The sequence below is a fragment of the Oncorhynchus clarkii genome, chromosome 2 (assembly GCF_045791955.1).
Source record: "Oncorhynchus clarkii lewisi isolate Uvic-CL-2024 chromosome 2, UVic_Ocla_1.0, whole genome shotgun sequence".
Taxonomy (NCBI): domain Eukaryota; kingdom Metazoa; phylum Chordata; class Actinopteri; order Salmoniformes; family Salmonidae; genus Oncorhynchus; species Oncorhynchus clarkii.
This window is the reverse complement of record NC_092148.1, coordinates 8,541,209-8,558,965: the sequence shown is the minus strand read 5'-3', so window position 1 is coordinate 8,558,965 and position 17,757 is coordinate 8,541,209. Positions and strand designations below refer to the sequence as shown.

At 43.9% G+C, this 17,757-nt stretch overlaps 2 protein-coding genes across 3 annotated transcripts; one reads left to right on the top strand and one right to left on the bottom strand.

Moving 5' to 3' along the window:
• Positions 1-426: 426 nt before the first annotated feature.
• LOC139420507 (lethal(3)malignant brain tumor-like protein 4) lies at positions 427-14,346 on the bottom strand. Its single transcript, XM_071170717.1, has 21 exons — positions 14,278-14,346; positions 9,577-9,712; positions 9,319-9,496; positions 8,898-9,129; positions 8,642-8,768; positions 8,489-8,540; positions 8,189-8,283; positions 8,001-8,105; positions 7,736-7,871; positions 7,307-7,398; positions 6,955-7,183; positions 6,780-6,865; positions 6,436-6,546; positions 6,246-6,363; positions 5,901-6,000; positions 5,565-5,762; positions 5,336-5,446; positions 3,664-3,728; positions 3,386-3,549; positions 3,129-3,191; positions 427-2,936 (listed from the first exon to the last, which is right to left on the bottom strand). The coding sequence occupies exons 1-21, from the start codon at positions 14,328-14,330 to the stop codon at positions 2,808-2,810; spliced, it is 2,580 nt and encodes an 859-aa protein (XP_071026818.1). The 5' UTR covers positions 14,331-14,346; the 3' UTR covers positions 427-2,807.
• Positions 14,347-15,123: 777 nt separating this feature from the next.
• Positions 15,124-17,231, top strand: LOC139379069 (putative transmembrane protein 244). Of its 2 annotated transcripts, none has more exons than XM_071121833.1 (6): positions 15,124-15,201; positions 15,683-15,768; positions 16,043-16,122; positions 16,197-16,322; positions 16,678-16,722; positions 16,875-17,231. In XM_071121833.1, exons 1-6 carry the CDS (start codon positions 15,169-15,171, stop codon positions 16,967-16,969), a joined length of 465 nt encoding a protein of 154 aa, XP_070977934.1. In that variant the 5' UTR covers positions 15,124-15,168; the 3' UTR covers positions 16,970-17,231. The 2 variants fall into 2 exon arrangements, with proteins under 2 accessions (XP_070977934.1, XP_070977924.1); XM_071121823.1 differs by having other exon boundaries at positions 15,683-15,816.
• Positions 17,232-17,757: the final 526 nt, after the last annotated feature.

Below are 17,757 nucleotides of genomic sequence, written 5' to 3'. Positions count from 1 at the left end.
AATATGAATCAATTGTTTGGTCCCCACAAGGATAGTTAAACCAGACTGTGTGTGTGTGTGTGTTAGCAAGATAAGCTGTGTCTGGTTGTGAGGGGTCGTGGGAATCGTTGGCTGGTTTGGGCCAGTCCCCAGGGATCCTAGTAGTTATTATTAGTTAGTATAGCAGCATAATGGGGGGATGAAGGGAGGAGAAGAGAGATTGATAAATAGATTGGTGTGGGTCGGGATGGAGAAAGGCTTATGACATAACCAGGTGTGTCCGTGGACAGGACAGGTGTGGTGTCAGTTCCTGTGAATCTGAGACATGATACAGACACACCACTGACACAAGGTAATGATGACCACAGATCAGTGTGGTTAACAGATCAGAAGAGTGGATAACCAAGCCCTCAGGCAGTATGCACATTAGAAGAATATACAACCCCAGAGACTGCATTTCATTTATTCCATTCCACTCACACACTCCAGCAAACACAAGCCAACATGCACCTACACCACTCACACCATCTCACAAGTCAACAGCACTTATCAATGCCCCTTAAATTAAAATACAGAAATCCCGGTTTTGAATATAAACTATATTGTTGATAAACACATTTAAGCTCATTGCAACACACTTCCAAGGTATCGCACGGAGATTGACAAAAAAAATTGTTTACAAAATTTCACTAAAGCTTTAAAAGATGAATTCCTCAGTTCAATAAAAAAAAAGTACATTTTTAATTTCTTGGAAAAGATTGGTATTGATTTGCATAAGCTTCCAAATAACCACTTCCTATAGGGATGCAGGGTGTCACAACCCCAGAGCTATAATACACTATTTACACTGTGTACACAAAGATCAATGAAACAGGAAACTATATTCATTCAGAACAAATTGATGAATTTTGTCTTTCTTTCTTTACGTTCCAATTTCATTAGTGTTTTACCATTAGCTCTAAAGCAGATACATAGAAAAACATCTCTCTTCAGTTGAATTAGTCCTGAAGTCCAGCTTTCCTTAAAGTTCCAATGCTATAACATTCACCCTTTTAAATAAACATCTGACAGGCGCGCGCGCACACACACACACACACACACAAACCAATCCTCTCCCTCCCTCCACCCAAGCCTTGAGACGTGCCTACCTCTTCCTGCCCTGGACATGTAGAGGAATGTATCCATCTGACAGAGAGGTAAACTACATGGTGAGTTTCTTTCACAACAATAAATAAGAAATCAACAAGTATTCAAGTAAAAACATGTATGGACTAATCTGGTTCCATGTGCTCAGGGCTGAGCACCATTTCCTCAACCATTATTACTTCAAAAATTATAATATTAAAGGTGGACGCAGCGATATGACGTAGATGCTGAAAGTAAACAGCATTGTGGATCAATTCCCACAACAACTACGAGCGTTAAAGCGCGAGGCTTAACTTCTCCGCTGTTTTGATTCCCGGTAGCCAGGCCAGGGAACAGTGTGAAGCGAACCCATCCGCAACTGAGGGGAGGACGGCTCATAGTAATGTCTGGAATGGAGTGAATGCAATGCTATCAAACACATGGAAACCAATACCATTCCATTGATTCCGTTCCAGCCGTTACTATGAGCCCGTTTTCCCCAATTAAAGGGCCACCAGCCTCCTGTTCCGCAGACACTGTGTGTGAGGTCCTGCATCTCACTCATCTCAATATCTGTGGAGCTGCTCGTGGCAACGTCATTTCACTGAGTCTACCTTAAAATTGAATTCAATATCAATACTTTAAAGATGCCTGAACTTTAAAGGTGCCCACTGCTCATTTCTTACTCACTCAGAAAAACATTTAGGTTCATGGGGCAATCTGCAGTTGCTACATACATTTTTGATTCTGGAAGAATATCTTATAAATGCCTCATGAGCTTAGTTCAACTGTCGTACCCCATCAGAACCCCAAAACACCAAATATAAGCTGGTTCATCTTCAATGTTGGTAAACAAAGTAAATGTAAACAAACACTGTTTAGCCTCAAAACATGGTTCAAACTATAATTTTGATGATGGTCAGTCCTTGTATACATAGTTCTGCCTATGAATTTGAGAGCGGTAACATTTCTCCAGCCCCATCCATCCCTCACTTTTGGCCAAAACAACTGCTTTGTTATTGTTTCAACTCCAGATTGCCCCTTTAAATTATAATTGTTGCTATGTTATAGTATAAAACACTTTCTTGGGTTGTCTGTGATGTCTGTCTGACAGGTAAGATCTCAATTGCATAATCCTCGCGTCCTCTCTCCTCTGGCTCTCATCCAATGGGTTTTAAGAAGGAGACGAGGAGAGGACGTGAGGAGTATGTAATTAACATCTTCCAACAGATACCACATGTACATCCTCTCTGAATCCTCTCTACTCCTTTACACTGACACCAAGTACATCCTCTCTACTCCTCTACACTGACACCAGGTACATCCTCTCTACTCCTCTACACTGACACCAGGTACATCCTCTCTACTCCTCTACACTGACACCAGGTACATCCTCTCTGTATCCTCTCTACTCCTCTATACTGACACCAGGTACATCCTCTCTGTATCCTCTCTACTCCTCTACACTGACACCAGGTACATCCTCTCTACTCCTCTACACTGATGTGAAAGAACAGGATAGCTGAAAGCAGATTCCTGGTGGCCATCCATTACGTTGCTCTGACCTATCCTACGGCCTCAGATCAGTGCAGATGAAGACCAAAGAGAATAAGGTGAGGAGGCAAAGAAAGGAGATTAAACTTCTCTAGACTATTCAGATACAGCGGTCGGGTGTGGGAGGAAATGAAGCGTCAGGGGGCGTCTCACTCCTCATCAGCGTTCTTCAGCATGAGTATGGCGTTGTATATCTTGAGGGCAGGGCCTAGTTTGATTGACAGGATCTTGACTATGTCTGCTTGGGTGAGAAGCAGGAAGGCCTCTCCATCCATTTGCTGGAGCGAAACACAGAGACACAAAATAAGCTTCAACACAGAACGTGTGTGTGAGTGTTTGAATGTCAATGGCAGAATTGAATTTGACTTGGTTGAATTGTCATAGGATACACCAACCAGGAGCAGCAGATGAGAGGAGTGTGTGTGACTATTGCGATTCACAAAGTTGGGTTTTTAAATGGTAGCTCTTACCTCTGTCCTGAAGGTGGCAGCATGCTCTTTGCAGCCCGGGAGCCCTTTGACAAAACTGGCCACCTGACCCACAGGGAAACAAACATGAACACACACACACACACACACACACACACACACAATTAAAATGCATTAGGATACACAAAGCTATTGTATTGGGTGTATGTGTAATGTATGTGTTTTGCACAATATGTGAGTTTGTACAGAGCGCCTGTACATGTTTGTATTGCCTATGTGTTTATGTGTGCGTGTCTGACCTCGTCGGCAGTCCAGGTTGCAACTCTCTTAGCTGTGAGGCCCAGGACCTCAGGGAGCAGCTGGCAGTGTTTGTCCCAGCACAGAGCCACCCTGTGAGGGGGAGAGGAGGAGCCACCCGGGGAGAACACTGACTCATGGAGCGCCTGCTGGAGAGACAGGGAGTCTGGAGGAGAGGGAGGAGAAATTAGCTGTAAATATCTTCAATAGACATGCACAGACAATATATAATCCACACAGCGTTACACTCATTCTCTATTTCTGAGAGCAGAACCTCTACCTTTCCCATCTCCACTCTCCTGCTTGACGACGTGCAGCTTCAGATACTTTGGGACTGGAGCAGACCTGTTGAAAGACAACATACAGCGCCTTCAGAAAGTATTCACACCCCACAAATCTTTCCACATTTTGGTGTGTTACAGGCTGAATTTAAAATGAATTAATTAGAGCTGTGTTTTGTCACTGGCCGACACACAATACCCCATAATGTCAAAGTGGAATTGTTTAAAAACATTTTTTTTTATTACTAATTAAAAATGAAAAGCTGAAATGTCTTGAGTCAATAAGTTCAGGAGTAAAAATGTACTTAACAAGTCACATAATAAGTTGTATGGACTCACGGAGTGCAATAATAGTGTTTAACATCTCTGTACCCCACAAATACAGATAATTGTAAGGTCCCTCAATCGAGCAGTGAATTTCAAACACAGATTCAACCACAAATCCAGGGAGGTTTTCCAATGCCTCGCAAAGAAGATCACCTATGGGAGATTAGTAAAAAAAATACATAAAAAAAACAAGACATTGAATATTCCTTTGAGCATGGTGAAGTTATTAATTACACTTTGGATGGTGCATCAATACACCCAGTCACTACAAAGATACAGCCGTTCTTTCTAACTCAGTTGCTGGAGAGGAAGGAAACCGCTCAGGGATTTTCACCATGAGGCCAATGGTGACTTTGAAACAGTTACAGAGTTTAATGGCTGTGGTAGAAGGATGGATCAACAACACTGTAGTTATTCCACAATACTATCCATACTGAGAGTAAAGGAAGGAAGCCTTTACAGAATATAAAATATTCCAAAACATGCATTGTTTGCAACAAGGCACTAAAGTAGTACTGCAAAAAATGTGACAAAGCAATTAACTTTATGTCCTGAATACAACATGTTATGTTTGTGGGCAAATACAATACATTACGGAGTACCACTCTCCATATTTCAAGCATAGTGGTGGCTGCATCATGTTAAAGGTATGCTTTTAATCATTAAGGACTGGGGAGTTTTTCAGGTTAAAAATGAAACCTAATGGAGATAAGCACAGGTAAAATCCAAGAGGAAACCCTGGTTCAGACACTGGGAGATGAATTCACCTTTCAGCAGGACAATAACCTAAAACAACAAAGCCAAATCTACACTGAAGTTGCTTACCAAAAAGACAGTAAATGTTCCTGAGGCCGAGTTACAGATTTTACTTAAATCTACTTGAAAATCTATGGCAAGACCTGAAAATGGTTGTCTAGCAATTATCAACAAACAATTCGACAGAGCTTTAAGAATCTTGCAAAGAATAATGGGAAAGTGTGGAAAGCTCTTAGAGACTTACCCAGAAAGACACTCAGCTGTAATCGCTGCCAAAGGTGCTTCTACAAAGTATTGACTCGGGTGTGAATACTCATGTAAATGAGACATTTCTGTGTTAATTGGCAAAAAATTGGCTAACATTTCTAACATCATGTTTTCACTTTGTCATTAGATGTGCAGATGGGTGGGAACAAAATCTATGTAATCCATTTTGAATTCAGGCTGTAACACAATAAAATGTGGAATAAGTCAAGGGGTGTGAATACTTTCTGAAGGCATTGTACTCTCTTAGTAAACCAACAACAAACACTCTGCTCCATCATGCATTCTAGAGTTTGGTAGGAGAGAGTGGAGTTTGTGTGCTACCTCTTGGCCTTGGCTCCGTCGTTGGTGGGCTCAGTGGAGCCCCCTGGTGGCTCACTCTGACTGCTGCACCTGGATCGTTCACCCTCGTCAACTGTCGGCCCCCTAGTTACACTACCATAGAAACAACTGTTACCATGGAAACAAGTCCACAACTGACTTTATTTGCAGTCAGATAAACAAAGTCATGGAAGCTCTTCCGAACCCCTTTTGTTACATGTTCCACACATACCTGGTCTGAGGGGAGTCGTCTGCAGGCTCAGGCTGCTCCGGTGTGGTGGGGCTGTTTGTCTGGGTGTGTGGAGGAGGGTCTGGGCGTCGCCCACGGTGATGAGGTCCACTCAGGGTCATAGGTCGTTCTCCACTCAGACGGTCTGGTACCTGGCCCTCCCTGTTCAGGTTAATCTCTGAGTACGGACAGCTCACCCCCCTACACACACAGACAAGTTCAGAACAGGAACACACATCACCTTGCTCACAGATTACAGCACACAGATCACAAGTCATTGTATGACGTGTTCTGATAACAAAACTTTTTTAACAGTTAGTGTGTGTGTTTGTTACTGACGTGTAGTGGGTTCCGTAGCGGGGTCCTCGGATGTGACCTACCCCATTGCATCCTGGGGTAGGACATCCCTGCCCTGGGAGGACCAGCATATCAGTGGAGCCTGAAACACACCGCAGAGTTAATACTACACACAGAGACAAAAACACCAGAGAGAGTGACCTGACCCCACACAAACCAACAGCTCCAGCAGCTGTGAAGAACCAGAATCATTTGAGCTACATGTATTTTCTCTGCATGCACCTTTTTGCCAATCTTACACTTTGGGACTGATTGGGAAATGTTTATGGATTTTAGCAAAGTTATAATCATGTAAATTTTTTGGAAGTGTGTGCGTGTGTGTCTCACCATTGGAGGGGTGTTGTAGGGGATGACTAGTCTTCTGACACCAGCCCACAGGGTGCAGGTCTGGGCAGTCAGCATCCACCCAGTAGTCGTACTCCTCACTCCAGCCATCAAAATGGATCTGAGAAAGACAGAGAGTTACACACACACACTACTCCACAATAATCATTCTGCACTCTCACACACAGCATACCCTCAGTCGGTGGTCCTCCACCTCTGCGATGGTTGCTACGCGGATGAGCATGGGATTCCTCTTATCGACAGCTTCCAGCTTCATTCCAGCCTGGAACCCATGGCACGGACGCTACAGGACACATTCAAGAGTTAACATCAGGTGATACAGATGGATTAATATACATGTTTTGTAATGGGTGTAGCTGACATAAATAAAGACTGTCAGTGGACCCAGAACAGAGCCCTGGGGAACTCCATGTGAAATTCCCCCAGGCCTCCCAATCAACACCAACAATGTAATTTGCATGTGTCATATGTTTTGAGTGTCAACTCTATGTGTGTGTGAGAATGTGAGTGTCTTACCAGTTTGAAGGCACGTGCAGGGGCTGCCTGTGTGCCAGTCTCCTCCATGTATTTATCCCAGGAAAAACTCCTCGGGTGCTTATACTCTGAGAGGAGAAACCACAACACACACCCTTATACAATGTTTCATGGTGTATCCAAATAAAGCGTTGAAATATGTTTGTGTGTGTCTCACCAGCAGGGGTGGTGAGGGTCAGCTCAGCCTCCTCACAGTAGCCTACAGGGTGGATGTAGGGACTGCTGGCATCACACCAGTAGTCATAGGTGTCGTCCCAGTTGTCAAAGTGTATGAGGAGTCTGTTGTCAACAGCAGCCGCGATGGACGCTACGCAGATCAGATATGGGTTCTTCTTATCCACCGCCTCTAGCTTCATACCCGCACGGAACCCTGACGGAGTCACCGACTACACACACATGCACCCACATAGTTCATATACAAACTTGCTTGAATGGGCCTAAGGTCACCAACTAATTCACAACACAAACACACTATTAATGGATCCACACAGGCTGTCAGGTAGGCTCACCGTGTTGAGGCTCTTGAAGAGGTGTTTGGGGGCCAGCTGACCTCTGCAGTTCTTCACATACATGTTCCAGTTGAACTCCCCATCCTTACAACCTAGACACAAAAGGTTGAAGGTTATAGTCTTGTCTATCTACACACACACACAACATTGTACAGTCGGTAGAATATGCATGTGTGTCGGGTGTGTGTGTATGTGTGTCTGGTGTGTTTGTATCTGTGTCTGGGGTGTGTGTGTATGTGTGTCAGGTGTGTGTCGGGTGTGCATGGGTGTCGGGTGTGTGTGTATGCGTGTCGGATGTGTTTGTATCTGTGTCTGGGGTGTGTGTGTGTGTGTATGCGTGTCGGGTGTGTTTGTATCTGTGTCTGGGGTGTGTGTGTATGCGTGTCGGATGTGTTTGTATCTGTGTCTGGGGTGTGTGTGTGTGTGGACCTTTCGGCAGTAGCAGCTTGTGTCCCATCTTCTCACACCAGCCTGCCGGCTTTACATCCCAGGTGTCAGCATTTACCCAGAAGTCATAGCACTCTGGATACCCGTCGAAATGAAGCCTTACCCTATAACCCTGGATCTGAGACAGACAGAGAGAGAAAGAGACAGAGAGGAAGGAACGCAAAGAAATGAGAGAAAGCGAAGGGTTAGTTGTTCGAAAGCAGATATTCCTCCTATATCTTATTGGTCTGACCTGTTAGACACGTACCTCAGCAACACTGAGCACACAGAACAGAGAGGGGTGACAGGGGTCCAGTCCTTCTAACTTCATCCCCACTTTGAAGGCATTCCTGCTCTGAGGGAACGACTGGTGCTGCGAGGCACACACACATAACACTCTTTCACATGTCTGTACAGCTGTGTGTGTCAGAGTATGATAAAGTGTGCGTGCCTCACCTCCTTAAACAGTTTAAGGGGGGCAGCTATAGCCTTCTCCTCCTCCATGTAGGAGGGCCAGCTCCAGGGTCGCTTCTTATTGGGTGGGGCTGTCACTGGGGGTGGGACAAAAAAAACAGTCACATCAGCCAATCAGTGACATGAAAACCAGCAGGATTGCAGGACTCATGACCCCTGGACTACCTGATTGGACAAACTTTCCAGCCCCTGTCATTCCCAACAAATCCATCCATCCCTCCATCTATCCATCCTCTCATCTATCCATCCTCTCCCTCCCCTCAGTATAATAATAGGACATACCTAGCTTGGCCAGCTTAGCAGCTCTCCTCCCTTTGACAGCCTTGGACTTGTCCTGTAGAGAGAGACAGTCACTCATCGGCAGGTGAGCTGCCACACACACACAACATTACAATGCTTTTCAGGACCAGCGTTGGCCACATCTTCTATCATCACCTCTTCCTCCTCCTGGTTGTCTTCGTCTTCATCACCAGAGTTCATGTAGATCTTCCTCTTCTTCCTCACTCGTTTCCCCAGTCCCCCCTCCCCCCCCTCTCTCTCCCTCCGCTCTCCGGGTGATGACCTAAACACACACGGAACAGAGGTCATTCTAGGAACTATGCTCATGTGATGACTGTTTTGGGTCTTAACTGTTACTGCTATCAATATGCTTTCTAAAATACAGTACAGTAAGAACAGCTAACATGTTTACCTGCCACTGGAGGGCTGGACACAAATGGAGCTGCAGTATTTGCCCTGGAGGAAACTCTCCAGTGGACCGGAGCCCCCACACGACCTACAGATAGCCATCGCAGCCCTGGGGCCCGCCTCCGCCCTGGGGCCCGCCTCCGCCCTGGGGCCCGCCTCCGCCCTGGGGCCCGCCTCCGCCCTCGGCTCCTCCACAGTGGGACCCTCCTCTAGAGACAGAAGCACAGGGCCTTGAGCTGGGGGAAAGAGCATAATAATATTGAAGCTTTGTAATTCTATGCCCCCATCTGCAGAGCACCCAGTATGTAGTATGCTAATATACACAGTGCTGACATATATCAGAGCTATGAGTCTAAATTCGACACACTTATTATAAACAGTCAAAACTATGTTATAACTCCTTCATAACCATATGTTTACTTTACCCTTGGGTGCAAGTGGCTGGACTTCCTTGGCTGCAGAAGAGGCTGCACTGCTCTCTGATTGGGCCTCTGGTGGAGGGGTGGGGCTTTTCGACTGGGCAGGGTTCTGGGGGGTTGGCCCTGCCTCTTTGACCTCTGGCTCTGTCACGATCTCCAAAGTTCCAAACTCTGTCATACGGAACTGAGAGATACCAGTCAGTCACACACCTGTCTGTAGTACCTGTCTGTAGTATCCACACACACAGACACACAAACACAAACCTTGATGTCGCTGCCGGGCAGTGTGGCGATGCCGTCCTGCCAGTCCAGAGCACCCATCATGTCAAACTCTGCCCCCTGGGAGGGGCCATCGCTGGGCGGGGTGTCAGTCATCTCTCCCTGCTCTCCTCCTCCTGCACTGACATCAATCAATCCATCAGTCAAAATAAAATGGTATTGGTCACATGCGCCGAAGCTATAGACACAATATTTTACATACAGCAGGATTTTAAAGGACCAAAGTGTTTTGTCTGCCTCGGGTTTGAATTTTTGCCGTGTAAAAAACATTGCGATACACAGCTAACCATTACAGTGTCCGACATTTGGTTGTCGCAGATGCACCTCGTCTGACTTTACTCGTTAACACAAAGTTTTGTTAGCCTTACTACTTGAACACACCCAATCAATCAATAACCATACAGGTGTCACATCCAAATTACCTCGTACCCTTGCACATCGACTCAGTACTGGTACCCCGTGTATATAGCTAAGTTGTCCGGACCTCTGGCAGTCTCTATGGGGGTGCCACAGGGTTCAATTCTCGGGCCGACTCTCTTCTCTGTATACATCAATGATGTCGCTCTTGCTGCTGGTGATTCTCTAATCCACCTCTATGCAGACGACAGCATTCTGTATACTTCTGGCCCTTCTTTGGACACTGTGTTAACTAACCTTCAGACGAGCTTCAATGCCATACAACTCTCCTTCCGTGGCTTCCAACTGTTCTTAAACACAAATAAAACTAAATGCATGCTATTCAACCGATCATTGCCCGCCCATCCAGCATCACTACTCTGGATGGCTCTTGCTTAGAATACTACAAATACCTAGGTGTCTGGCTAGACTGTAAACTCTCCTTCCAGACTCACATTAACCTTTTATGGAGGAGTGTTCCTGTGGCGGGATTAGAGCAGCGGAAATTTAGAGCGCCACCTATAGTTTTTGATAAAACTCAAACTTTCATTAAAACACACATGCAAGGTACTGAATTAAAGCTACACTCGTTGTGAATCTAGCCACCAAGTCAGATTTGTAAAATGCTTTTCGGCGAAAGCATGAGAAGCTATTATCTGATAGCATGCACCCCCCAGAATAGCAGACCGTCACCTAAACAACAGATTTTGCGGTAGCCGGCGCTACCCAAAACGCAGAAATAAAATATAAAACATTCATTACCTTTGACGAGCTTCTTTGTTGGCACTCCTATATGTCCCATAAACATCACAATTGGGTATTTTTCCCGATTAAATCCGTCATTGTATACCCAAAATGTCATTTGCTGAAGGCCAGTCTGATCCTGGAAAATGCCCCTTTACAAGACGCAACGTCACTTTTTAAAATGACAAAAGTTGCCTATAAACTTTTACAAATCACTTCAAACTACTTTTCTAAACCAACTTTAGGTATTAATAAACGTTAATAATCTATAAAATTGATCATGGGGCGATCTGTATTCGATAGCAGCAAGTCTGGAAATCATCGTCCATGTTTTCAATTTCACAACATCCTGTGGTGCGCCTCAAGACAGGAAGCGCACCTACTCGTGATCTAACCAAGGATAAAGCAGACATGAATTGACAGCACTGGCGACATCGTGTGGAAGCTGTAGGCGTTTACAGGGGATCCCCATTTATTTTCTGTCGCCTTAGACAATTCATTGAATGGCGGACGAATATTTTTTTTGTGTTTTTTTTGGTAAACAGTTTTACCAGGGATTTTTACTCCTAAACACGTTCTGTTATAGCCACAGACCCGATTTAACCAGTTTTAGAAACTTCAGAGTGTTTTCTATACACACATACTTATCATATGCATATACTATATTCCTGGCATGAGTAGCAGGACTTTGAAATGTTGCGCGATTTTTAACAAAAAGCTGCGAAAATTCGCATCATCCATAACAGGTTGCATCTCCAATCAAAAGTTAAATCTAGTATTGGCTTCCTATTTCGCAACAAAGCTTCCTTCACTCATGCTGCCAAACATACCCTCGTAAAACTGACCATCCTACCGATCCTTGACTTCGGCGATGTCATTTACAAAATAGCCTCCAACACTTTACTCAGCAAACTGGATGTAGTCTATCACAGTGCCATCCGTTTTGTCACCAAAGCCCCATATACTACCCACCACTACGACCTGTACGCTCTCGTTGGCTGGCCCTCGCTTCATACTCGTCGCCAAACCCACTGACTACAGGTTATCTACAAGTCTCTGCTAGGTAAAGCCCCACCCTATCTCAGCTCGCTGGTCACCATAGCAGCACCCACTCGTAGCACACGCTCCAGCAGGTATATCTCACTGGTCACCCCCAAAGCCAATTCCTCCTTTGGTCGCCTTTCCTTCCAGTTCTCTGCTGCCACTGACTGGAACGAACTGCAAACATCACTGAAGCTGGAGATTCCCATCTCCCTCACTAGCTTTAAGAACCATCTGTCAGAGCAGCTCATAGATCACTGCACCTGTTCATAGCCCATCTGTATACAGCCCATCTATCTACCTCATTCCCATACTGTATTTATTTATTTTGCTCCTTTTGCACCACAGTATCTCTACTTGCACACCCATCTTTTGCACATCTACCATTCCAGTGTTTAATTGCCATATTGTAATTACTTCACCACCATGGCCTATTTATTGCCTTAACTCCCTCATTTGTACTCACTGATATAGACTTTGTTTTCTTTTTTTCTACTGTATTATTGACTGTATGTTTTGTTCATTCCATGTGTAACTCTGTGTTGTTGTATGTGTCGAACTGCTATGCTTTATCTTGGCCAGGTCGCAGTTGCAAATGGGAACTTGTTCTCAACTAGCTTACCTGGTTAAATAAAGGTGAAATAAAAAAGTAATCCTTACTCATTGTGGATTTATTCCTTGTGTTCTAATTTTTTCTATTACTTTTCTATTTTTCTCTCTGTATTGTTGGAAAGGGCTCATCAGTAAGCATTTCACTGTTAAGTCTACACCTGTTGTTTAGGATGCATGAGACAAATAACATTTGTTAATAACACGCCCACTTCAGCAGTGGATGGGGAAACACTGCCAAATGACATCTGTCTGTCTCTCATGTTAAGACAAGATGTGTGGGTGTTTGTTCATGCAAGGATATGGGCTAGGATATGGGCTAGGATATGGGCTAGAAAAGGTATGTAAAACTGAAATTGTATCCATTTAACAGATCTTTCTCAAATGTCTATCTATGTGTTGTTTTCATTATATATATATATATAATATATCTATGTCTGTATTTTTGTAATATTTTTCCACCATGTACTTTAGGGACCACAATGGGAATAAGTCACTGACTTTATTTAGCAATCCCTGTTAAGTTTTTTTAAATGAATGTAGTGTGTGTGTATGTCTCTCTTTTTTTTTTAAATTAGCTAATAAAAACAAATCAATCAATCAAATGACATTATCCAAAAAGGGGAACTCCAAAAATATCCCTGGCACAAAAAGTACAGGGTGGGTACCTGCAAGTCAACCTGCGCGTGCAAATCGGGTACTAAAGAACCGCATCCCATCGCCGCTAGAGGGCGACTGTTGTGGAATAAATGCATGCACTTATATGAAGCAAAACAAGTAAATATTTTACTTTTTAAAGCTAAATAGCACAAAATAAACGCACAAGCACTCCTGCATGGATTGGCCTAGAACACAAGTATTGACAAACACCGTGAGAGACGTGTCAAATACAAGTTAAAAGAACAAGTTCAGCTTTTCCTTGTTTTAAGAGTATCTTATTAAATTGGCTGTTTGCGTTGACGCGGACAACAGCGATGGTAGAATAATCAATGATTTTAAAGAAAACAATGTGTTCTGCATAGAAATGTCAAATTTACGTGTGTTTTAATCAAACCAAGATCACGATATAACGTTTTCGCCTCGACGCTGCATCAACCCTATAGTTTGGTCAGAAATAATATTTTTTGACTGAAATATACGGATGGGAAGTAAACAATCAAGTGTGCTGTTCAACAGCTGTCAGTTTACGTTCCCAAGTTTAAACCTCGAATTTATTCGAGCATAAATAAAGTGTACGTGCGCCCATGATTAGCATTCGTCTTATACAAAATGGCGGAGCAAAGGAAGAGGCCACCAACACGTTAAAACTATGTAAATGACTCAAGTTATTTATTGAAACACAGAATGCAGGGCCGTGTCTGTCAAATAAAACCACATATATACCCTGCAATTTCATAGGTTAGTGTTTTCCCTCATCATGGCCATTTTCTTTACTTTCCCCTTGTCTCGGAATGTCAGCCAGCTAGCTTGCTAACTGCTTCTGGCTAGCAAAGCGTCACTACGGTTCAATTCAAACTGGTAGCTAGACGGCTAGGAACTGGGACTAGCATTTTGGCTTGGTGTAGCGAAGTAAGGACAACCAGTAATAAATAAGTTTCCAGGTTTTGAACGTTAGAAAATGCTTAGGAACGGACTTCCACATTAGTTGGTATAAATAAGTAAATAACCGCCCCTACACTGCCTTATTTGTTCAAGGCTAAAATATAGAATTGCTTGCTTTTAATTTCTTCAATAGAAACTTGACTCTCCGATTTATCTTTACGGTTTTAAATCACAGTACAAATAATAAGAACCGGTGCAAATTATAAAACGAACGATGCTTTATCGATTACTATTGTTATTTGCAACATTTAATGTATAACGGCGATTATATTGCTTGAAAATTATGGAACTCACCTCGTTTCTGTTTTAACTCTTATTTTGAGCTGGATAGTGGATGCAATGCGCATGCGTTCAATGAACGCTGCCTGACAACTTTGGATCTCGGTAAACTTGAGCACACAACTATCGATGGTCAATAGGTACAGCAAGACGGACGCTTAGAGTGGACATATAGTTGATTAAATATTGTATTCATGCCTCGGGACTTGTCTTTCTCCTTCGTGTATTTTCAGAATCTCAGAGAGCATCAAATCGGAGCGCAGGGGCGTGCAGAGTCTGTTTGGCGTGGCGCGCGATTTCCATTGTGGTCATGTCGCTGTATGCTGTCAATAACTCTTTACGTCACCACCAGTCAATATTGTCTCCATATGTTAAAAGAAAGATGACAGTAGATTAATCATAAACCCAACTTCTAGCTGTTTTATTTGCTTGGCCACACTTCCAACCAGTAATTCAGCAAAAAAAAGTAAGAACAGACGCCAAATAGGTCTACAGTAGTTAGACCCTAGTATTGATTACAACAAGGCCTATAGGCTATCAGCTCTTAATGTTTTTTTTTGTAAAACGTGATGCCTTTTCATGTTTGCTATCTATGCCCAACCAGACCAGACGTCTGGAATAGAAGATCTCTGACTTTGCTATTTTAAGGGTTCATGTATAAGACATCCCTACTGTTCTTATTACAAGTGAAACGTTGGACTGGAAGAAACGTTGGACTGTAGTCTATTTGGCATGAGATGCAGTCTTCAATGGCAGTGTTGCCTATAAATAAGCCTGCTTTTTCCTGTCGCTACCGCTAGATGGCAGTGTAATGCTGTTTTCTTACGGATTACACTGTAACATCTCAGTAGCCCAGTCACATACATTATTCTCAACATCAGAAGAACGACAGATGCAAACCATGAGATGGCCTTCAGGGGTAAAGTGGCCGACACGAGGGTAAGAGGACTGTTTACTCGGATTTTACACTCACGTGCAGCCGTGGGTCAGACATGGGCGCTGTTATAATAAATAAAATACGAAATCATCAGGTGTCGTTGTTGGCGACTATGAAACATAAGCTATCAGCCTATCATTTCTATTCAGCGACTGATATTTCATTTATCGTGAATGGCAAATGCAACAGATAATGATCACTCAGTCTGTGCAAATGAAGGTCTTCTGTCCTCTGCTGCTCCCCCGCAGTGCGCATCCCCTGCAGAGTCTGTTGGAGTTCTGCCATGGGAGCTTTTACACCTGCTGAATGATCCACGGTTCAGTTGACAGTGCTGTCACGGCTTTGCTACAGTGTCTTGGCGGCTGATTTGAGTATAGCCTAGGTCTATGATGTGCGATATATTATTATTGGGATGAATGACTCTGACCCTCTCGATCTCTTTCTCTCTTTCACTCTTTCTTTCTCTCGATCTCTCTCCCCCAGACAGTGCTTGTGCACATGCTGCTGTGCCTCGTCATATTCTACTCTCTCTACTACATGATTGGGAGTGTGTGTTTCGGCGCGTTCAGGTGCGACACTTTTCTTTTCCTCTCTCTGCGTGCACGTGTGGTTATTGGGTAAGTGACCTTGCTGGAACGGTGAGCTGTCCTCAGGCGGCTTCTATAAACCTGGTGCCAGGTGACAGAAGAGAGGGGGAGGGATTCGTGGAATACACAGCAACTATTGGTCTGTTTTCATTGATTGGAAAGACAGTCAGTTTCAACCACCCTGGTTCCCTCCTAGCTCCTTCTTTTGAATATCCTGTTTGTTTGTTTGATCTGCTGCTCTTCTGTTTGCATTCAGGTTGGATCACTTTGATGGACTTATTCCCTTTGACTTTAAGACTGAACCAACCAATTTGGAGTCCAACTCCAAATACCTGGGTGAGTGAAGATGTGTATGGTAGTGTGTGTGCATGTCCTCTACATATGGTTAAGGTCTTATATTGTTGTTCCAGTGAACCTGCTGTCCATGGAGTTGACCTATTTCTGCAGTGGTCTGCTGTTTGCAGCCGTGGTGAGGAGATGGGTCTGGGACTACGCTCTCACAGTCACATTACTGCACGTACTGCTCACCAGCCTGGGTGAGACACACACACATACACACATAAATGCATACACATGCCTGAACTCACTCACACACACACACACAGGCTTAACTCAGAATGATCCCTTGCTGGCTGAGCAGAGTGCTCAGGGCCAGCTTTGATGACATCATGACAGGACGGGAAGTGAGGTTAGAGTTGAGAAGCAGCTGGGCCCAAAACAAGGCACATATATTGACCCTATCCCATTGTCTTCTTTAATTCCCCTTCCTCATGTGTAAGGATTGGATAGCTCTAAAGCAATACGATGTACACTCCCCATCCTTAGTTCGGTGTGGCATATTACCTGTTTTTAATGTGTTTGTAATATGTGTTTGTAATGTTTGTGTTTCAGTGATGTTGGAGTTTCCCTTGGTATGGCAGTGGTGGCTGGCCCTTGGTAAAAACCTGTACCTCACCCTCACTTCACCTCACCCACACATGTTCTGTTTTATTGTGGGAAACCTACTGAGGAGTTATAGATGAGTAGTTAGTTATGTCTCTTCTTTATTAATGGTTTTATGTGTGTGTGTGGTTGTGTTTTGTTTGAAGGCAGCGGGTTGTTTCTGATGATCTGTAACGGTCAGCTGATAGCTTACTTCACCTGCCAGAGTGACCAGAGTTACCCCACCTTCAACAGCTACTGAGTACACACACAGACACACACTGACTAGAGTTCTTTGCAGTGAGTCCGGTGGAAATGGAGGGAAACCAAATGTTCCTGTTGACTCGGTTACCTGTTTGATTGTTGCACATTGTTTCTGTTGGACCGGCTTCCCAGACACCAATTGAGCCAAGTGATTCTCCAATGAGCAAGCTTTTGAGTCCAGGAAACAGCTCGTATATGTAATATCTGTAGTATGTAATATCTGTAGTATGTAATATCGGTGGTATGTAATATCGGTGGTATGTAATATCTCTGGTATGTAATATCTGTAGTATGTAATATCTGTAGTATGTAATATCTGTAGTATGTAATATCGGTGGTATGTAATATCTCTGGTATGTAATATCTGTAGTATGTAATACCTGTATTCTCTATGAATGTTAATCTTATGTCAGACAATGTTAATCATGTAATTTATCATCTTAGAACTATTAAACCAGCTGTAACCTCGCACACCTGGGCTGGCTCTACACACACACACACACACACACACACGTTCTTATCACATCTTGGTTTAAGCATAACCTTAACCAAGTATTGTTACTTACCCTAACCTCAACCCTTACCTCAACCACAACCCTTATCCTAACCCTAACCTTAACCACAACCCTTACCCTTACCTCAACCCTTACCCTTATCTCAACCCTTACCCTAACCTCAACCACAATCCTTACCCTAACCTTCTCCCTTTGACCCAAGGTGCAGGAGGCCAACTCCAGGTAGCTCCGGTTCAATTTAACCACTGGTTCTAACACGGCTTGAGCCTCC